Consider the following 20,295-nt stretch of genomic DNA (forward strand, 5'->3'; position numbering starts at 1 on the left):
CCCACTCCCGAAAGATGAGCCCCCTGGGCCTGTGCAGGAGAGCACACAGCAGGCCCGGGACACTGTGCATGGGGGGAGGGGTCTCATATGGGGGGCCTCAACCATCTGCACAGCTATGAGGTGTGTGCTGCACACGTGCTCTCGCTCGGGGGCTGGGGTCTTGGTGCCAGGCAAAGGGTGCCCATGTGACCAGCCCCCGATAAACTCCCTGGGTGCTTGTCTCCCAGGAGCCCCCTGCTGGCGGATCAAGTGCACCCCGTGTGACCTGGCCAGAGGGTCTCGGGAGGCCTGTGTTTAGCACGCCTTGACTTCGCCCCAGGCCATGGTCCCTGTGCTGATTTACTCTGTGTTGAGTCCTGTGAGATCTAGAGGATCACCAAACCTGGGTGAGGTCCTGGGGACCCCAATACCCATCAGACTGGCAAAAATGTTCAAGTTTGATAACAACAAGCATGGTCTGAAGTATAGGAAACAAGATCTGCTCTGAGATGTAGGCAAGGTTTCCAGTTTTCAGAGTAGGTTAGTAACACCTGGGAAAGCTGCACGGGTGCACACCTTCCCCCCTTCCCCCAGGGGGCCCTCCTGGAGATGATATCAGGTGTCTGCACATGAAACCACACAGGTCATCTCGCAGCAATGCTGAAAATAATCGAAGTGCCCCTCAGTAGGAGAATGGACAATTAAACCACAGCATGCACACACAAGGGGGATGGATACACAGCGGTTAAAACAGCTGAACCAGGGCAAGACATCTAGGAGTGAATTCCAAAACATAACAACATCGAGTAAAAGGAAAATCATATTGCTGATCAATACATACAGAGTAATACATATACACAGGTCAAAACACTACTTTGACTCCACAACTATAAACATCTCTATGAAACTACAAAAATATCCATGGGAATGACAGACACCAGCCTCAGAACAGTGGCTCCCCTGGTGGGGGCATGTGGAGAGTGCATGGTACCTGTGACGTGCTGTCAATTTGGCAAAATGTAAAGACTTGTTACTTGTTACTGATTAGTAGATGCATAGGTGTTTATTATACTATCTTCTATACTTTCTGAAATATAATTTTAAAAAGCTATCTAGAAAAGTAAAAAGCTGTTACACAGACCACATTCCTGAGCCAGATTCAATACGATAAACTTGCAATAATTAAAAGAAAATTTCCTCTGGAGAATTCGAAGGTGGTCTCTCCACTTCCCAGGAGCACTAGTGGCAAAGAATCTGCCCACCAACGTGGGAGACATAAGAGATGAGGGTTAGATCCCTGGATGGGGCAGATCCCTTGGAGGAGGGCATGGCAACCCACTCCAGTATTCATGCCTGGAGAATCCCCATGGACAGAGGAGCCTGCCGAGGCTCCTCCATAGGGTCACAAAGAGTTGGACATGACTGAAGCTACTTAGCACACCAGTTGAGGAAACAGAAACTTAATTATAAACCCTTTGAAAATAAATGAAGCAAGTACTACACCCCAGGACACATGTGGTGTAGGTAAAGTAGTATTCAGGGAGTAAATGAAACCCTTAAAGCCATATAACACAGAGTAGGTGGGATTGAAAATAAAAACTCAGAAAGTCGGGAAAACTTCAGAAAGGAGGGGAAAGAAATAAATTAGCAAAATTAAGGAACTAAGAACAAAGAAAGAAATAGTAAAATAAACAACAACGCTAAATGTTTCCTTTTAAAAGACTTATAAAAGAATTTAAATGTTGACAAATCTAAAAGCAATAAATAAACACTAACTGAAGATAAAGAAAAAAGTTTATGAGAAAAAGCTACATCTGTGCGTCAACACAATCAAAAATTTTAGGTGAAGATGGTAATTTTCTAGGAAAATATCAACCTGGGAATCAGTGCAAGAAAAGGAACAAAACTTAAATGGCAGTGATCACGAAAGAACTTGAGAAGATAGGGGAATGCTTTCTGGGGCAAGTAAGTACCAGATCCAGACTTTGAACAATGACAGAAAACAGACCAATGGAACTCATTTGTGTCCAGTAACTGCCCACACCTGTGCTCACACTTGGTTCACAATCAGGGTGTCACTGAGGTTTCATAGGTGGTGATAGTACTGGATAACCAGATATCCGCGTGGGAGGAAGTGAGCTTTGCCTATCCTCACAACACACACACACACCCCTTGACTGGAGGTGGATTACAGAGCCGAATGTGGAAGGCAAAATATTGAAGAGCCGGGAGAAATGTCAATAACCTCAGATATGCAGATGACACCACCCTTATGGCAGAAAGTAAAGAACTAAAGAGCCTCTTGACGAAAGTGAAAGAGGAGGGTGAAAAGGTTGGCTTAAAGCTCAACATTCAGAAAACTAAGATCATGGCATCCAGTCCCATCACTTCATGGCAAATAGAAGGGGAAACAGTGGAAGCAGTGGCTGACTTCGTTTTTCTGGGCTCCAAAATCACTGTAGATGGTGATTGCAGCCGTGAAATTAAGATTCACTTACTCCTTGGAAGGAAAGTTATGAGCTAGATAGCATACTGAAAAGCAGAGACGCTACTTCACCAACAAAGGTCCGTCTAGTCAAGGCTATGGTATTTCCAGTGGTCATGTATGGATGTCAGAGCTGGACTATAAAGAAAGCTGAGTGCCGAAGAATTGATGCTTTTGAACTGTGGTGTTGGAGAAGACCCTTGAGAGTCCCCTAGAGTGCAAGGAGATCCAACCAGTCCATCCTAAGGGAGATCAATCCTGGGTGTTCATTGGAAGGACTGATGCTGAAGCTGAAACTCCAATACTTTGGCCACCTGATGCGAAGAGCTGACTCATTTGAAAAGACCATGATGCTGGGAAAGATTGAGGGCAGGAGGAGAAGGGGACAACAGAGGATGAGATGGTTGGATGGCATCACCAACTGAATGGACATGGGTTTGGGTGGACTCTGGGAGTTGGTGATGGACAAGGAGGCCTGGCCTGCTGCGGTTCATGGGGTCACAAAGACTGAGCGACTGAACTGAATTGAGAATAATACACTGAACAATGTCTTCATGACATTGTGGTAGGCAAAGACTTTTGAAGCAGGACATAAAAAACATTAAGCATAAAAGAAAAGAATCAATAAATTGGACTTCATTAGAATTAAGAACTATTCACAAGAGGTAAAACTATCATTATGTGCAGATGACATGATACTACACATGGAAAACCATAAAGATTCCACACAAAAACCACTAGAACTGATAAATGAATTCAGCAGGGTAGCATGATACAAGATTAACACACAGAAATCGATTGCATTTCTTTATACAAACAATGACATATCAGAAAGGGAAAGGAAAAAAACATTCTTTTAAAATTGCATCCAACAAAAGACACAACTTGGGAATAAGCCTGATCACAGAGGTGAAAGACTTTTATATGCAGAGAACTATGAAATATCAATAAAGGAAACTGAAGATCCAAAGAAGTGAAAAGATATTCCATGCTCTCGGTTTGGAAGAATTAATATTGTTAAAATGTGTGCTACCCAAAGCAATCTACAGATTTAAAGTAACCCCCATCAAATTACCTACATTTTTCACAGAACTAGAACAAATAATTCTGAAATTTATATGGTACCATAAAAGTCCAAGAATTGTCAAGGCAAGCCTGAAGAAAAAGAACAAAACTAGAGGCATAGCCTTCAAGACTTCAGACAGTACTACAAAGTTACAGTAATCAAAACACCACAGCATTGGCACAGAAACAGACATGGATCAGATATGGATCAACAGAACAGACTAGAGCCCAGAAATAAATCCACACACCTACAGTCAATTAATCTTCAACAAAGGATGCAAGAATATACAATAGAGAAAAGACAGTCTTTTCAACAAGTCATGTTGGGAAAGCTGGACAGCGATATGCAAATCAATGAAGTTAGAACAGATTGTCACACCCTACACAAAAATAAACTCAAAATGGCTTAAAAACACAAATATAAGACATGACCCCGTAAACTCCTAGAAGAGACATAGGCAAAACATTCTCTGACATAAGTCGTACCAATGATTTCTTAGGTCAGTCTCCCAAAGCAATAGAAATAAAAGCAAAAATAAACAAATAGGACCTAATCAAACTGATAAGCTTTTGCTCAGCAAAGAAAACCATAAACAAACAAAAAGACAACCTACAGACTGGGAGAAAATATTTGCAAATGATGCAACTGATAAAAACTTAATTTCCAAAATATACAAATAGCTCATACAACTCAATAACAACAACAACAAGAAAAAAGTGGGCAGATCTAAATAGACATTTCTCCAAAGAAGACATACAGATGGGCCACAGGCATATGAAAAGATGCTCAGCATCACTAATTATTGGAGAAATGCAAATCAAAACTACAATGAGGTACCACCTCAAATTGGTCACAGTGGCCATCATCTAAAAATCTACAAATAGTAAATGCTGGAGGGGGTGTGGAGAAAAGGGAAGCCTCCCTACACTGTCGGTGGGAATGAAAATTGGTTCAGTCACTATGGAGAACAGTATGGAGGTTCCCTGAAAAACTGAAAACTGAGTTACCATATGATGAAGCAATCCCACTCCTAGGCATATATCCAGAGAAAACTGCAATTTGGAGAGAAATATGCACCTCTATGCTCATAGCAGCACTGTTTACAATAGCCAAGACCTGGAAGCACCTACATGTTCATTGACAGGTGAATGGGTAAAGAAGGTATGATATATATAAAAAAGAATGAAAAAAAAATTTTAATGAGATAATGCCATTTGCAGCAACAAGGGCCTTATCATACACAATCAACATGGAGATTATCATACTAAGTGAAGTACATCAGAAAGAAAAAGAGAAATACTGTACAAATATCACTTATGCATGAAGTCTAAAATACGACACAAATGAACACATTTATGAAGCTGAAACAAACTCGCAGACATAGAGAACAGACTTTTTGGCTGCCAAGGGAAAGTGGGGTGAGGAATAATTTAGGAGTTGGGGATTAGGAGATACACACTACTGTATATAAAATAAACAAGGACCTACTGTACAGCACAGGGAACTATATCCAATATCCTGTAATAAATCATAATGGAAAATAACATGAAAAAGAATATGTATATATGTATAACTGAATCACTATACGCCAATAAAAAGAACTGTTCATCAAAAGACACTATGGGGCTTTCCTGGCAGCTAGTGGTAAAGAATCTGCCTGCCAGTGCAGGAGACATGGGTTCAACCCTTGATCCAGAAAGATCCCACATGCCGCGGAGCAACTAAGTCTGTGTGCCACAACTACTGAAGCCTGCGCGCTCTAGAGCCCGTGCTCCACAGAAAGAGAAACCATTGCAATGTGAAGTCCATGCACCACAACTAGAAAGTGGCCCCTGCTCTCCACAATCAAGAAGGGAAACAGCCCGTGCAGCAATAAAGAACCCTCGTAGTCAAAAACAAATAAATGAAAGTTTTCAGAAAAGAAAGACACCATGAACTCACACATCTATTGGAATGACTCATATTAAAAAAAGACTGTGACACCCAGTGTCACAACGAAGTGGAGGAACCAGAATTCCCACACATTTGCTGTTTCGAAGATAGAATGGGACCACACTTACATTCCTCAACATGCTGGGGAAAGAGTCCATACTGCATATTCCAATTTACATGCAACTTCAGAACAGACAAATGCAGTCTAGATGGAGAAGAGAGCTATGGTTCAGGGTCAGGAGGGGGTGGGATTGACTCTGAAGGAGCACATGGGAACTCTGGGGATGACGGGAAAGCTCTAGATCTTGCTGTGGTCTCATGGTGTTCATGTTTCCCAAAACTCAGCAAATGAAACTCTGAATAAGTCCATTTTGCAGTATGTAAATCATGCCTCTATGAAGTTGACTTCTTGAAAAGGACATCCTCAAGAAAATGAAAATCACAGCCCTGGACCTGGATGAGCTGGATGCAAGTGACTGTCTTGTCAGGGGTGGGCTGCAGCCACTTGCACCGGCTCTCGAGGGCTGACCATGCATCGCTGTGCATTTGGTAACATCACAGTGGTAGCAAAGCTGAGGGTGTCCACACCGTGGAAACTGACAAACACAACACACCAGGGCTTTCTTGTTTTTGTTTTACAGCCAGATGGTTATTATATATTTACTGGCACAAAACTGCATAGATACAAAGATAACTCATATTCAGAATGTATAATAAATTTCTACAAATCAGTAAGAAATGCAATTAACCCTACTAAAAAATCAAAGGACTTGAACAGACACCTCCCAAGAAAAGATATCTGAATGTTCAACTTTACTGCATCAGGAATGCAAATTAATTCAACATTGTGTACTGAAATGGAGCAGGACCCTGTGGTCTTATCCCTCATGCCTTCAGTCTACCTTTTGTCTATAGAAAACTTTAGCCAAAGAATAATTTTAATCAGAGAAGTGAGAAAACAGAAGCAAAGGAAAACAGTCCAATAAGACTAAATAATATTTAGTCATTAAGCAAAGTCAAGGACCTTCAGTTCCTTCTCAAGGGCAATATATTCTGAGTCATCTCCTGTGAACTGTCTTATAGCTACTGAAACCCCCACTGGGTGGAAGAAGTTACCTACATTAGGACCAGACTGTAGCCAAGACATAAGATGCCAAATTCTGAGAACTGGCTCCAAAGAAATGGGAATAAACTGACCCTGGAACTGAATATTAACTGTACTTAGTCAAGATGATGCTGGTCAGACAACCGATGACTAATTTCCAGATGACTGTCAGAGCTGACTGTGCTGTTTATCCAGGTAACTTCTCCCTCCAGCAATAAAACCTCTTACCCTCTTACTGTTGGTGGGGGCCAAGGCGGTGGGGGGGGGGGGGAGGAGCCAGCCTTTGGATAAGAGTCTGCCCTCCCCCCACCTGCCAGCATCCAAAATAAAGCAAACGTGCCTTTCCTCCAACCTTCCCTCTATATTGGCTTTTGAGCAAGCAGCTGGACCCCACTTTCAGTAACAGTAACCCTATATTTTCCATAAAGGATAAAAACACCTTTTAAAAAACTATAGAGCAACTGAAATTCACAAAACTCACTTGTGGGGAAGTAACTCTATAAAAAGTTGTTAGTCAGTACATGCTAAACTACAGATATCCCTTTCATGTGACCCAGCATTTCAACACCGGGGTATATACCAAAGAGAAATTAGTGAATACATCCACCAAAAGCAAAATATACAAGAATTTTTATAGCAGCATCTTTCATATTAGCCAAAATCTAGAAATAATCCAAATCTCCATCACCGGGAAAGAGAATATTAAGTAAAACACAGTGGGGTTTAATGCAATGGTTTTCATCACAGCAGTACAATGAGCTATATGACTCAGGCAGCCACATGGGTGCTTATATCTGATGTTTGTTGAGTAAAATAATGAACAAAAAAGTAGACAGAACAGATGAAACTAATCAATGGGAGAAGGTGGAAACGTGACTCCTCCTGGGGGAAGTGAGTTAACTGAGAAACAGCACAGGGGGACAGCTAGAATTCTGGAAATGTTCTCCACCTTCAAAAAATATACTGGAGGAAAAGCTTCCCAATCCAGAGGACTGTCCCAAGCTAAACTATCAGTCAAGTGCAAGGGCAGAATAAGGCATTTTTTAGTTGTGCTAGACCCAAAAATTAATCTCCCATAAACCTGTTTTCAGAAAACCACTTGAGGGTGTGCTCCACCCAAATAAGGGCATCAACTCAGAAAGAAAAAGACACCGCATTGGGGAAATAAGAGACCCATGACACGAGAGAGATGAGGAAAATCTAAAGACAATAGTGAAGAGAGATCCTTGAATGATACCTGCACATCTGGCTGAGAGAAGAGCCAACGGATTGGTTTAGTTCACTCACTCAGTCGTGTACGACTTTGTGACTCCATGGAGTGCAACACACCAGGCTTCCCTGTCCATCACCAATTCCTGGAGCTTGTTCAAGCTCATGTCCATTGTGTCGGTGATGTCATCCAACCATCTCATCCTCTGTCATCCCCTTATCCTCCTGCCTTCAATCTTTCCCAGCATCAGGGTCTTTTCCAGTGAGTCAGTTCTTCCCATCAGGTGGCCACAGTATTGGAGTTTCAGCTTCAGCATCAGTCCTTCCAGTGAATATTCAGGACTGATTTCCTTTAGGATTGACTGGTTTGATCTCCTTGCAGTCCAAGGGACTCTCAAGAGTCTTTTCCAACATCAAAGTTTAAAAGCATCAATTCTTTAGTGCTCAGCTTTCATTATGATCCAACTCTCACATCCATACATGACTACTGGAAAAACCATAGCTTTGACTAGATGGACCTTCGTTGGCAAAGCAATGTAATGTCTCTGCTTTTTAACGTGCTATCTAGGTTTGTCATATATCAGCCAATAGGTATAGACCCACAAATACAGAGGGCTCCAGAAAATGGATTTCCAAAAATAAATGAAGCCAATAGATTCCCTGTTATGTTGGAACCTCTTGAATGAGCATGGGATGAATTAGAGAACCTGGGAATGGTTTATTGATATTTACACAGAAGAATTAATACTTTCAAATTGTGGTGTTGGAGAAGACTCTTGAGAGTCCCTTGGGCTGCAAGGTCAAACTAGTCAATCCTAAAGGAAATCAACCTTGAATATTCATTAGAAGGACTGATGCCGAAGCTGAAACACCAATACTTCGGCCACCTGATGTGAAGAGTTGACTCCTTGGAAAAGACCTTGATGATGGTAAAGACTGAGGGCAAAAAAAGGAGAAGGGGGTGGCAGAGGATGAGATGGTTGGATAGCATCACCAACTCAATGGACATGAATTTGAGCAAACTCCAGGGGATGGTGAAGATCAGGGAAGCGTGGTATGCTGAAGTCCATGGGATCTCAAAGAGTCAGTCATGACTTGGCAACTGAACAACACCAGAAAGATAAGCAAATAAACACAAGAAGCAATTGTTAACTCTAAAAAATGAAAAACACAAGCAAAAACAAAATATGTATAAATAAGGAAGTTAAATCTCGTTTCACTACACAGACTTGGCTATGGACAATGTTCAATTAAAATACTGATAATAATACAGATTCTGACCATGAGTTTAACCAAATATTGGGGTTTCACTGCCTTCTGACTATGCAGAGAGGGAGTTTTCTTGGGGCTGATGGAAAACAAGAGAAAGGCTTCCTTCTACAATAGGAAATCAGATCATATCTAAATGTGAAAACTCAGATATAACATAATATGCATATAAGAAACTGTGAGATAAATAGAACTAAAAACAGTGTTTCAGATGAGCACTGGAAAAGACGCATATAGGGATGAGCCGTGGACACCCTGCCTCCAGGTCTGCAGGTGGAGAGGGTAAGAGGGCACCCTCCCACCAGGATACCTGTTGTTCAACACAAGAGGGTCTGCAACACGTGTGGAGCATCTGTAGGCACAAAACATCCTGGGACCAGAATTCATGTCAAAGAAACACAAGCAAAGAGGTGGAGAGAGCAGTCAAGGCTCTACAGACACACCCAGAGAGTCTGCATCTCAATGCTTGTTTTTAAGACACAAAAACACCTCCAGTCATCAGAAGTCTCAAGGACGGTGGGATAAACATCTCACAGTAAATAAACTAATAACCCCATCTGGGAACATCCTCTTAGCAGAAATGAGGAAAAAGAAGGTCTGTTGAGCCTCAGGTGAGGCAGAGCATCCCAGGGAGGGATATAAAAGCCCCAGTGACCAGAGCACCTCACTTACCCACCAATCACACCCCCAACTGGAACACCTCTCAGCACAAACCCCCAGCATGGCCGACACCTGCTGTTCCAGGACCTGCGTTGTTGCTGCATCCACCTTGTCTGTCTGCTCCAGTGACCTCAGCTGTGGCAACCAGGTCAGCTCACCCAGTGCCTGCATCGGCTCCTCCTGGCAGGTGGACGATTGCCAGGAGACCTGCTGCGAGCCCACCTGCTGTGCCCCCAGCTGCTGTGCCCCAGCCCCGCACCTGACCCTCATCTGTGCTCCAGTGAACTGCGAGTCCAGCCCCTGCTGCCAGCCAGACTGCAGCAGCTCCTCTCCCTGCCAGCAGGTCTGCTGTGTGCCTGTCTGCTGCAGGCCCATCTCTTGCACACCTGTCTGCTGCAGGCCTGTCTGCTGCAAGCCAGTCTCTTGCACACCTGTGTGCTGCAGGCCCATCTGCTGCACACCTGTCTGCTGTAGGCCCGTGTGCTGTGAGGCCTCCCCCTGCTCAGCCCCCTTGTCCTGCTGCAGACCCTCCTCCTCCGTGTCCCTCCTCTGCCGTCCCGTGTGCCGCCCTGCCTGCTGCGTGCCCACCTCCTCTTGCCAGCCCAGCTGCTGCCGCCCGGCCACCTCCGTGTCCCTCCTCTGCCAACCCTCATGCTCCAGCCCAGCCTGCTGAGTCCCTGCCTGGGTCTCGGACCCCTGCTGCTGACCTGACATGTCCCCTTGGAGCCAACAGGTTCCAGGGATCCTGCCCTCCATCAGACACACTTGAACTCCCTGATCCCCCTGGCTTGTTTGGCCTGTTCTCCTCAAGTCAGGCTCAGCACAAGGAAAAGAGCAGACCCCACTGCACCCCAGCCCTGGCCAAGCTCTGGGGGCCTGACCTGCTCAGGGAACTCCTCTCCTGACTTTGGCCCATGAGTGCCCTGGCTGCTCCATACCTGCTTCCTTGATGCCTGGTCATCCTGGGCCCTGCTGACCTTGATCCTGACCTGAGCAGTGTTGCTCTGCATCTCTGAGCACCAATAAAATTTCTGCTGCCCTCATTGGGTCTCCATGCTGACACCTGGGGCAGGAGGGGTGGGTGTGAGGCCTAGCCCTCCTTTACATCATCACATCTGGGGAACCTGAGGGGCTCCTGCACCTGACACCAGTCCGCCTTGTGCCACTGTTCAGCTGTCCAGGCATCACCCTAGCCCTGCTGCGCTCCTGAAGCTTTGCTCTTGGGCAAGTCCTGTAGGTACCACCTGGGCTCAGATCAAAGACCCCCCCCCCAACTCCCTGTGGTAGAGGCAGCCTCTCCAGTCCCAGGGACCGCCAGGACCCAGCATCGCTGGAAGGGGGACATGGGGTGACTGTGGCAATTGGCGGGCCCAGAATCCAGACACCCACCCTCCCAAGAGGACTCACTCACCCACTCACAGATGCTGGGAGGCCCCGGACTCCAGCATGTGCCAGTTGCTGGGAAGCCAAAACCAGACAAACTGCAGCCTCTGGAGCACCCCCTCCCTGCTGCCTGCCAGGCTGGGCTGGTGGAGAGCTGATGGGAAAGGCTAGACCTCGGGCGGTGACGATGGACAAAGCCCTGGACAGTGTGAGCACCTGTCTGATCATGGGCAGGAGACATGTGGGAACACACGTGTCCAATGGAGCCATATTTGGCGTCACACACGACCAAGCATCAGAGAACAGACTCCTGGAGTTGAAGTCCTGAGCAGAGGCGCAGACACGGTGACAAGACAATCACCTCATTGTCCCCAAAGGGTTCTAGGTCTTTACTCCTTAACAACAGTGCAGATTCACAGTACAGGGGCACACGTTTATCTATCTTTGCCAACTTGATAAGGAAAAACTTTTGTGGAAGGGAGGTTCAAGAGGGAGGGGACATATGTGTACCTATGGCCGATTCATGTTCATGTATGGCAGAAACCAATACAATACTGTAAAGCAATTACTCTTCAATTAAAAATTTAAACAAAGATTTAGGCAGAGTATTTAAAGAATAAAGGGCATGGAACATGTATGTAGTTAAATGTAAAAATGAAAAGAAAAAGCTTATCATGGTTTCTTTTGCCTGAACACAGAGCATCCCAAAGTGTGGGTTCACCATTATTGATTTATTAGCACTAGGTGGACACACACTTAAAATTCTCCCTGTGTGTGCTCACTCAGTCGTGTCTGACTCTTTGAGACCCCAGGCAAGAATCCTGGACTGGGTTGCCATTTCCTACTCCAGGGGATCTTCCCAACCCAGGGACCAAACCTGCATATCTTGCGTTTCCTGCATTGGCGGGTGGATTCTTTACCACCTGGGAAGCCTCAAAGTTTCCCTACTTCTGACTATTACAAACATCACCACTAGACGAGTCCTCAGCACACACCCATGGCACTAGTGCACACGGCGCTTAAATTCCCAGACATGGGATTGCCCCATCAAAGGGTTTGCCGATTTTAGATTCTGGATGACATTGACAAATACCCTAAAAGGGACTTTTCAAAACTGTGCCCGCTAAGAGTGATGTCAGGAAAGACAGGGACTAGAGAACTCTAAGGGCTCACTCCCCACAGAAACACTGAAGAAACTGGCAAAACTCTCAGAATCAGCCACATCTGAACTCTGGAAATGGTAAAAGTTTTACAACAACCAGGAACCAGGAAAAGGCTCCACGAAGAAAAAGGCAACTGAGGCAGGTAGGAGAGCTTGGTGGCATTTTAGCAGAGCCTCACCCCACCAGCACCACCACCACCACCACTCCACTCCCCCACCCCTGGCCCCCAGCTCAGCAGCAGTCTTGAAGACAGCCGCCTGTGTGCCAGTGAGGTTCCTGGTGCTGAAGGGAGCAAGCAGAGCTAATTCCGAAAGAAGTGTGGTTGTCTGTGTTAACCTGTTGGTGGCTTCTGGAAGGTCTCACACTAAGGACTTGCCTCCATTTCTCATAACTCAGAACTCTCTGGAAGCAGAAAGGTGACTGCCTGAACAGTGTTTGTCAAATCAACTGGCTGCTGTGCCAGGGGGAAAATATCAGTTGTGACAAACGAGATACCCCAAAGAGCCTAAGACAAAGATCTGTGAAGTGAGATGCATTGTGGAACGGGACTTTCAGGTCTACCACAGCCTCCTGAGGGCAAGAAGAGTCTGAGCATACTCATGAGGAGACACAAGCTCAGACAGCACCTGAGAAGGCCCTTTGCACTCACCTCTGGCCCCACCTCCAGGTCTGAGCAAGGAGGAAGTGGAGGTGAAGGCAGAGTTGTAAACTGCCCAGCTGAGGTCTGAAAGCATTCCCTGACTCACAAACAGAGTACAAATACAAAGACTGGAAAAAATATTTTCGGCTCCAGTGTTTAAGGAACTTTCTGTCAAACCACTACCTGACCACTAAGCTAATGGAACATTAGAAAGAGTACAATCATTCCAAAACAAGTTCAGAAGAGTCATCAAACAAAATGACAATAAGTCAGTCACAACAATCAGCAACCACAAACTACAGGAGGAAAACCTGATGTTCAGAATTATTGCATTATCATATTCAAGATCCCCCATTTCCAAATTGTGCAGTATGTAAAGAAAAAGTATGGCTCATTGACACTCAAAAAAAAAAAGGAAAAAAAAGCTATTAGTAGAAAATGTCCCTGAAGAAGCCCAGGAATTGAAATTACTAGACAAAGTCATAAATCAACTTTTAATGTACTCAAGTAGTTCAAGGAAACCATGAACAAAGTTTAAGTCTCGTGAAATAGAACAGCAATATAGAGACAGAAATTACATTTTTTAAAAAGCACCAAAAAGAATTTCTAGAGTTGAAATGTATAAAAACGGAAATGAAGATTTCACTGAAGGGGCTCAATAGCATATTTGAGGAGGCAGAAGATTTAGTAAATGTGAAAATAAGTCAGTTGAAAGACTCCAGCTTGAAGAGTAGATGGGAAAAAAGAATGAAGATAAATGAAGAGAACTCAAGAGACCTGTGGGACAGCATCAAGTGTACCAGCATACACTTAACAGGAGTTCCAGGAAGAGAGAAGAGAGAGGAGCAGAAAAAATTATTTGAAGAAATAATGGCCAAAAACTCCCCAAATTTGAGGAAACATGCGAATCTACATGTCCAAGACGCTCAATGATCTCCAAGTAGAATAAACTCAAAGAAGTATACACTGAAACATGGTCCAGTTAAATTATCCAAAGACAATGATAGGATCTTACAAGCAGCGAGAAGAGAATTAACACCCAATTCATTATTAGAAACTGTGAGACTAGAGGCAGAGAGATGACTTTTAAAGTGCTGAAAGAAAAAACTGTCAACCAAGAAGTCTACATCCAGCAAAATTACCCCTCAAAAATGAGAGAGAAAAAAAAGACATTTCCAGGTAAATAAAAACTGAAAGAGTCCATAGTTATTAGACATGCCCTATAAGATATGATAATTCAGACTGAGATAAAAGGCACCAAACACACTTGGAACAATATAAGAAATAAAGAACATCAGGAAAATTGTCAGTTTTGGTAGTTTGTGTTTATGAGATTTTCCATTTTCCTAGGTGATCTAATTTTTTAGCAATAGTTGTTCACAGTGCTCCTGTATAATCTTTTTTGTTTATGAAATGTCAGTAGTGATGTTCCCATTTTTATATCTGATTGTAGTAATTTGAGACTTTTCCTTTTTTCTTAGTCAGTCTAGCTAAATGTTTGTTGATTGTGCTGCTCTTTTCAAAGACCTAACTTTTAGGTTCATTGACTATCTCTATTTTTCTAAGTTTCTATTTCTTTTATCTGAGTTCTCATCTTTATTTCCTTCCTTCTGCTAGCTATGGGTTTGGTTTGTTCTTCTTCTTCTAACTCCTTGAAGAGTAAAGTTAGATTCTTAACCTGAGATTTTTCTTCTTTTTTAATGCAATTGTTAGTAGGTATAAATTTTCCCTTCAGCATCGTTTTTGCTGTATCCTATAAGTATTGGCTTGCTGTGTTTTCATTTACATTCACCTGAAAAGTATTTGCTAGCTTACCTTTTGATTCTTTCTTAAGCCATTGGTTGTTTAAGACTGTACTGTTTTTATTTCCATTTATCTGTGAATTTTCTAGTTTTCCTTTTGTTACTTGATTCCAAGTTTCTTTCCATTGTGGTCAGAGAAGATATTCTTAATGATTTCAATCTTTTGAAATTTTATTGAGATTTGTCTTATGGCTTAACACACGGTCTAATGTGGAGAATGTCCCATGTGCACCTGAAAAAACAACGTGTGCCCTATTGTTGAGTGTTTTGCATGAATGCTAGTCTGGCTGGTTTATAGTGTCCTTCAAGGCCTCTATTTCATTACCAAACTTGATCTAGTTGTTCTATTTCATCGTTTAGTAATGGAAATAACTGATTATTTTAAAAAAATACTAATTCTCTCCTCATTCTGTCTATTTCACTTTATATAGTTTAAGTCTATTGCTAAGACCATATAGGCTTATGATTGTTATATCTTCTTGACATAGCAACATTTTTATCAATATTTAATTTCCTTATTTGCCCTTACTACAATTTTTGACTCAAAGTTCATTTTGTCTAATTTTATTATTGCTATCCATCTCTCTCTCAGTTATCCTTTCACTTTCAGTCTATTTGTATCTTTGGCTCTAAAGGGAGTGAACTGACTCAAAAAGAAATAGGCAAGATATAACTCAAGTGACAAGATTAAATCAGTAATCGAAAACCTCAGCAAAAAGAAAAGCTCAGGACCAGCTCAATGCTGAATTCTACTAAACATTTATAGAACAATCGCTACCAGCCTCTCTCAACTCTTTCCAAAACAGAAGATATGGGAGCACTTTCTAACCGATTCTATGAGGTCAGCACCATCCTGATGTCAAAGTCACACAAAGACTAAGAAAAGGAAAAAAGAAAACTACAGACTGAAATTCTTTACAGATACAGATTTTTTAAAATCCTCAGCAAAATATAATCAAACAAAATCCAGCAGCGTATTAAAAGGATATCCACATTGTGGATATACACCACAACCAAGTGGGATTTATCGAAAGAATGTGAGAGTGATTCACAACCAGTCATGTAATGTATCACATTAATAAAATAAAGGGGGGGACCCCACATGATCACCTCAATTGATACAGGAAAAGAATTTAAAAAGAGACAACACTCTTTCAAGCTAGAACACTGAGAAAACTAAGAGTGCAGAGAATTTCCTCAACTGTATAACAGAGGTCATTTTGAAAAACCCACAGTCATCAACACGCTCAATGGTGAAATACTGAAAACTTCTCCCCACAATCAGGAAAAAGACAATGATGTCACTTTCACCACTTCTAGTCAATATTGTCCTGGAAGTTCTAGTCAGAGAAATTAGGCAAGAAAAAGAAACAAAAGATACCCAAATTAGAAAGAAAGAAAGAAAACTTAGCACAGAGCTACAGTCTTCTAAATAGTGGTGCTGACACAAGGATAGCCATAATAGATCAATGGAATAAGACCATATATCTATGGTCTGCTGATTTTAACAAGAGTATCAAGACCATTCAATGGGGAAAGAATCGTCTCTTCAATAAATGGTGCTGGGACAACTAATAGTTACGGGCAAAAGAATGAAGTTGAACCCTATCATACACCATATACAAAAAACAACTCAAAATGCCTCAAAGATCTAATTGTAAGAGCTAAAACTACAACTTTTAGAAGAAAACATAAAGATCAATCTGCATGACCTTAGATTTGGCAACAGTTTCTTAGATATGACACCAAAACCACAAGCAACAAATTAAAAAAAATAAGTTCAACTTCATCAAAATTAAAAAGTTGTGTATATTGATGGATACCATCAAGGAAGCGAAAAGGTAGCCCACAGAATGGAAGAAAATATTTGCAAATCATAATTCTGATAAGGGTCTAACATTCAGAAAACATAAAGAACTACAACTCAACAACAAAAAGACAATCCAATTAGAAGTGGTTCCTGGGTTAGGAAAATCCCCTGGAAAAGGGAATGGCAACCCACTCCAGTACTTTTGCCTGAAAAATTCCATGGACAGAGGAGCCTGGTGGGCTACAGTCCACACGGTCACAGAGAGTCAGACACAACTGAGCAACTTCACTTTCTTTTCTTTCTTTCTTTCAAAGCACTTTGATAGACACCTCTCTAAAGAAGATATACCAACAGCCAACAGCCAACAAGCCCATGAAAGGAAGCCCAGTATCAGTGGTCATTAGAGAAATGCAAATCAAAATCAAAAGGAGATGCCATTTCCAACTCACTAAGGTGGCTATAGTTTAAAGAAAAAAAACAGAAAATAATAAGTGTTGGCAAGTATGTGGAAACTACTAGTAGGAATGTAAAGTGTTGCACCTGAGTGAAAAACTTAACAGAGAGCCACCATATGACCCAGAAATTTCACTCCTAGGTATACACCCAAGAAACTAAAAAGCAATGTTCAGACAAAAACTTAAACAAAATGTTCAAAGCAGCATTAGTCACATAAAGGAAAAGGTGGAAATGACCGAAATGTCCATCAACTGATGAATGGATAAATAAAATGTGGTCTATCCATATAATGGAATATTATCCCTAAAAGAAATGAAGCAGTGACACCTGCTACAATGTGGATGAACCTTGAAAACATGCTGAGTGAAAAAAGTCAACACAAAAGGTACATATTGTATGAGTCCATTTACATGAAATGTGCAGAATAGGCAACGTTGTAGAGACAGAGAGCAGATTAGTGATTGACAGGGGCTGGAAGGGACTGCTTAATAGTACCGGATATCCTTTAGGAGTGATGAAAAATGTTCTAGAACTGGGTGGTGGTCATGGCTGCACATGTGACTGTACTAAACGTCACTGAATTGTACACTTCAAAATGGAGGAAATAGTAAATTTCATATTATGTGAAAAAAAGCATGCCTGGTCTAAGAGTGAGCCCCCATGCACAGCAGCACTGGAAATGATCAGCTTTGTAAATCTTGGTTCATCTTACAGGTGGGACATTTATGTTTTAATTTGGGGAAATTTCATTATTGATATCGAGTAGTTTTTCATATGATTATTGAAAACAAGTGTTTTTAAATTTTGTTCGATTATTTTATATCTTATATTGTTTTGGTTTAATCACTTAAAAATTTTCATATTAACTTTTCATCTATCATGCAAATTGCAAATATTTTCTGGCAGTTCAATATTGTCAATTTGTACACAAAAAAAGATTCCCTTTGGATTTTTATTGAAATTACATCAGTGACAGATTGTTCTCCAGTTTCTCCACACCACCTTCACCCACGCCTGTCTCAGGATTAAATCCTGATCCAAGACCTGCCTCTCAGGACAACTTACCATGGGCTCTGGGGACTTGGTTTAGCACTGAAAGTTCAGTCCTTGGATCTGGTCATCCTAAAGCGCCAGGGAGGCCCAGCATCACTGAAACAGTCTATCTCTTACTTAGCGGAGGGAAGATCCTCTCCTGTTCTCAAGCACCATCTTCCTTGCTGACATGGGGACCGCAGAAGTTCACAGAGCCCGCCAGTAAGGCACTGTCCTTTCCTGTTGCCTTTTCCCCCAAACAGATACCTCTGTCCTCTTCTCCCCAATCACAGGCCAGGCCAGCTAAGCCAGGTGAGGCCCTACAGACACAGACTGGGCCCATACAGTGCGTGTCCTCATGGGCCTGGAGCTGTCACAAGGTGCCCACGCATATGACCTGCTTGGGAGAGGCCAAGGGGTCAGGCATGGGAAGCCTTCATGTTTCCTCCAGGTGTCCTGTAGAGCCAGTCTCAGGCCAGAATCTGGCACCCTGCCAGCAGTGACCCCAAGTTTTATGAGCTGAGCAAGGACATCTCATGACAGTGGAGTTGACCCAAATGAGAGTCCTCACAGGGCACCATACCAACCAGGAAGAGCAGGCGTGGAAGCCTCTGTTGGGACAACACACACACCCAGGAGGGGTATATAAGCCAGTAGTCTGAACACCTCACAACACATACTCACTCACACACACATACCTCCTCCAGCTCCACCATGGCCTTCTCTAACCTGTCTGCTTGCTCCAGCGACCTGAGCTACAGCAGCCGGATCTGCCTGCCTGGATCCTGTGACTCCTGCACCGGCTCTTCCTGGCAGGTGGACGACTGTCCAGAGAGCTGCTGCGAGCCCCCCTGCTGTGCCCCCAGCTGCTGCACCTCGGCCCCCCGCCTGACCCTCCTCTGCGCCCCAGTGAGCTGTGAGTCCAGCCCCTGCTGCCAGCCAGCCTGCAGCAGCTCCTGCCCAGCCTTGTGCTGCCAGCAGTCCAGCTGCCAGTCCTCCTGCTGCACCTCCTCCCCCTGCCAGCAGGCCTGCTGTGAGCCCGTCTGCTGCAGGCCCGTCTGCTATACACCTGTCTGCTGCACACCTGTCTGCTCCAGGCCTGTCTGCTGTGAGGCCTCCCCCTGCTCAACCTCCTCATGTTGCCAGCAGTCTAGCTGCCAGCCCTTCTGCTGCACCTCCTCCCCCTGCCAGCAGGCCTGCTGTGAGCCCGTCTGCTGCAGGCCTGTCTGCTATACACCTGTCTGCTGCAGGCCCGTGTGCTGTGAGACCTCCCCTTGCTCAGCCCCCTCATCCTGCTGCAGACCCTCCTCCTCCGTGTCCCTGCTCTGCCGTCCTGTGTGCCGCCCCACCTGCTGTGTGCCCACCTCCTCCTGCCAGCCCAGCTGCTGCCGCCCGGCCTCCTCCGTGTCCCTGCTCTGCAGGCCCATGTGCCGCCCTGCCTGCTACGTGCCCGCCTCCACCTGCCAGCCCAGCTGCTGCCGCCCAGCCTCCTCCGTGTCCCTGCTCTGCCGGCCCGCATGCTCCCGCCCAGCCTGCTGCGTCCCTGCCTCGGCCCCGGAGCCCTGCTGCTGACTTGGCTGCCATGTCCCCTCAGGGCCAGCCAGGCTCCAGGGTCTCTCAACAGAGAGGCTCAGCTCAGAGATATCAGCCCTTAACCTCCCCCAGGACTTTAACCCCAGAAAGGACACCCACGGGCCGTCTCTTCTGTGTCACCAGGAATGACAAGGACTCTTCATCCTCCAGGGTCTTCTCAGCAGTTGCTGCCAAGGTCATCCTAGAGCCTAAACCCAGGCTGAGTCATCACAGCGGGTCTGGTTCTCTGGGCCCCGCCCCTCCTCCAGGCCCCGCCCTTCTTCCAGGTCCCGCCCCCTCGGCTCCCAGACTCTCCTCCGCAGTACCTGCCCGCCTAGCTTGATAAACTCGGCTTCTTCACTTTACATGCTTCCTCATCCCATGTCCTCTCCTGATCTGAGTGTGGTGGGGTCAGGGGCTCCGGGGAGAGGTGCACACCACCCTCAGCACTCCAAACAGAACCTCCCATGACCCTTCCTGGGAGAAGAGAACCAGGAAGGCCCCGGAGTTGGGACCTGGCAAGACAGGGCGTGGCCACCCTGTGCTTCAGGCCGAGGCTGTGCTGTCCAGGCCTCCCCCACAAAGCCGAGGGGTGGCTGCACACCCCGAGGTCAATCACGAGGCCTTGGAGGCCTGCCGCTCTGCAACCCAGCCACATTCCGCCTGTCCGCCGTAGCACTTGCAGCCCTCACTCCCCGGTGAGGTCCCGAGGACAGTGAATAGTGTTTCCTC

At 44.5% G+C, this 20,295-nt stretch overlaps 2 protein-coding genes across 2 annotated transcripts; both read left to right on the plus strand.

Moving 5' to 3' along the window:
• The first annotated feature begins 9,766 nt into the window (after window positions 1-9,766).
• LOC138080844 (keratin-associated protein 10-8) lies at window positions 9,767-10,378 on the plus strand. The gene has a single exon (XM_068973693.1). The coding sequence runs from the start codon at window positions 9,767-9,769 to the stop codon at window positions 10,376-10,378; it is 612 nt and encodes a 203-aa protein (XP_068829794.1).
• An 8,327-nt stretch (window positions 10,379-18,705) lies between these two features.
• On the plus strand, window positions 18,706-19,563 carry LOC138091410 (keratin-associated protein 10-8-like). The gene has a single exon (XM_068987256.1). The coding sequence runs from the start codon at window positions 18,706-18,708 to the stop codon at window positions 19,561-19,563; it is 858 nt and encodes a 285-aa protein (XP_068843357.1).
• Window positions 19,564-20,295: the final 732 nt, after the last annotated feature.

Source organism: Capricornis sumatraensis, chromosome 1, assembly GCF_032405125.1.
Source record: "Capricornis sumatraensis isolate serow.1 chromosome 1, serow.2, whole genome shotgun sequence".
Taxonomy (NCBI): domain Eukaryota; kingdom Metazoa; phylum Chordata; class Mammalia; order Artiodactyla; family Bovidae; genus Capricornis; species Capricornis sumatraensis.

Bases quoted from the DNA above. Each gene is read 5' to 3' on its own strand.
- LOC138080844 (XM_068973693.1), top strand. From the start codon at position 9,767: ATGGCCGACACCTGCTGTTCCAGGACCTGCGTTGTTGCTGCATCCACC.
- LOC138091410 (XM_068987256.1), top strand. From the start codon at position 18,706: ATGGCCTTCTCTAACCTGTCTGCTTGCTCCAGCGACCTGAGCTACAGC.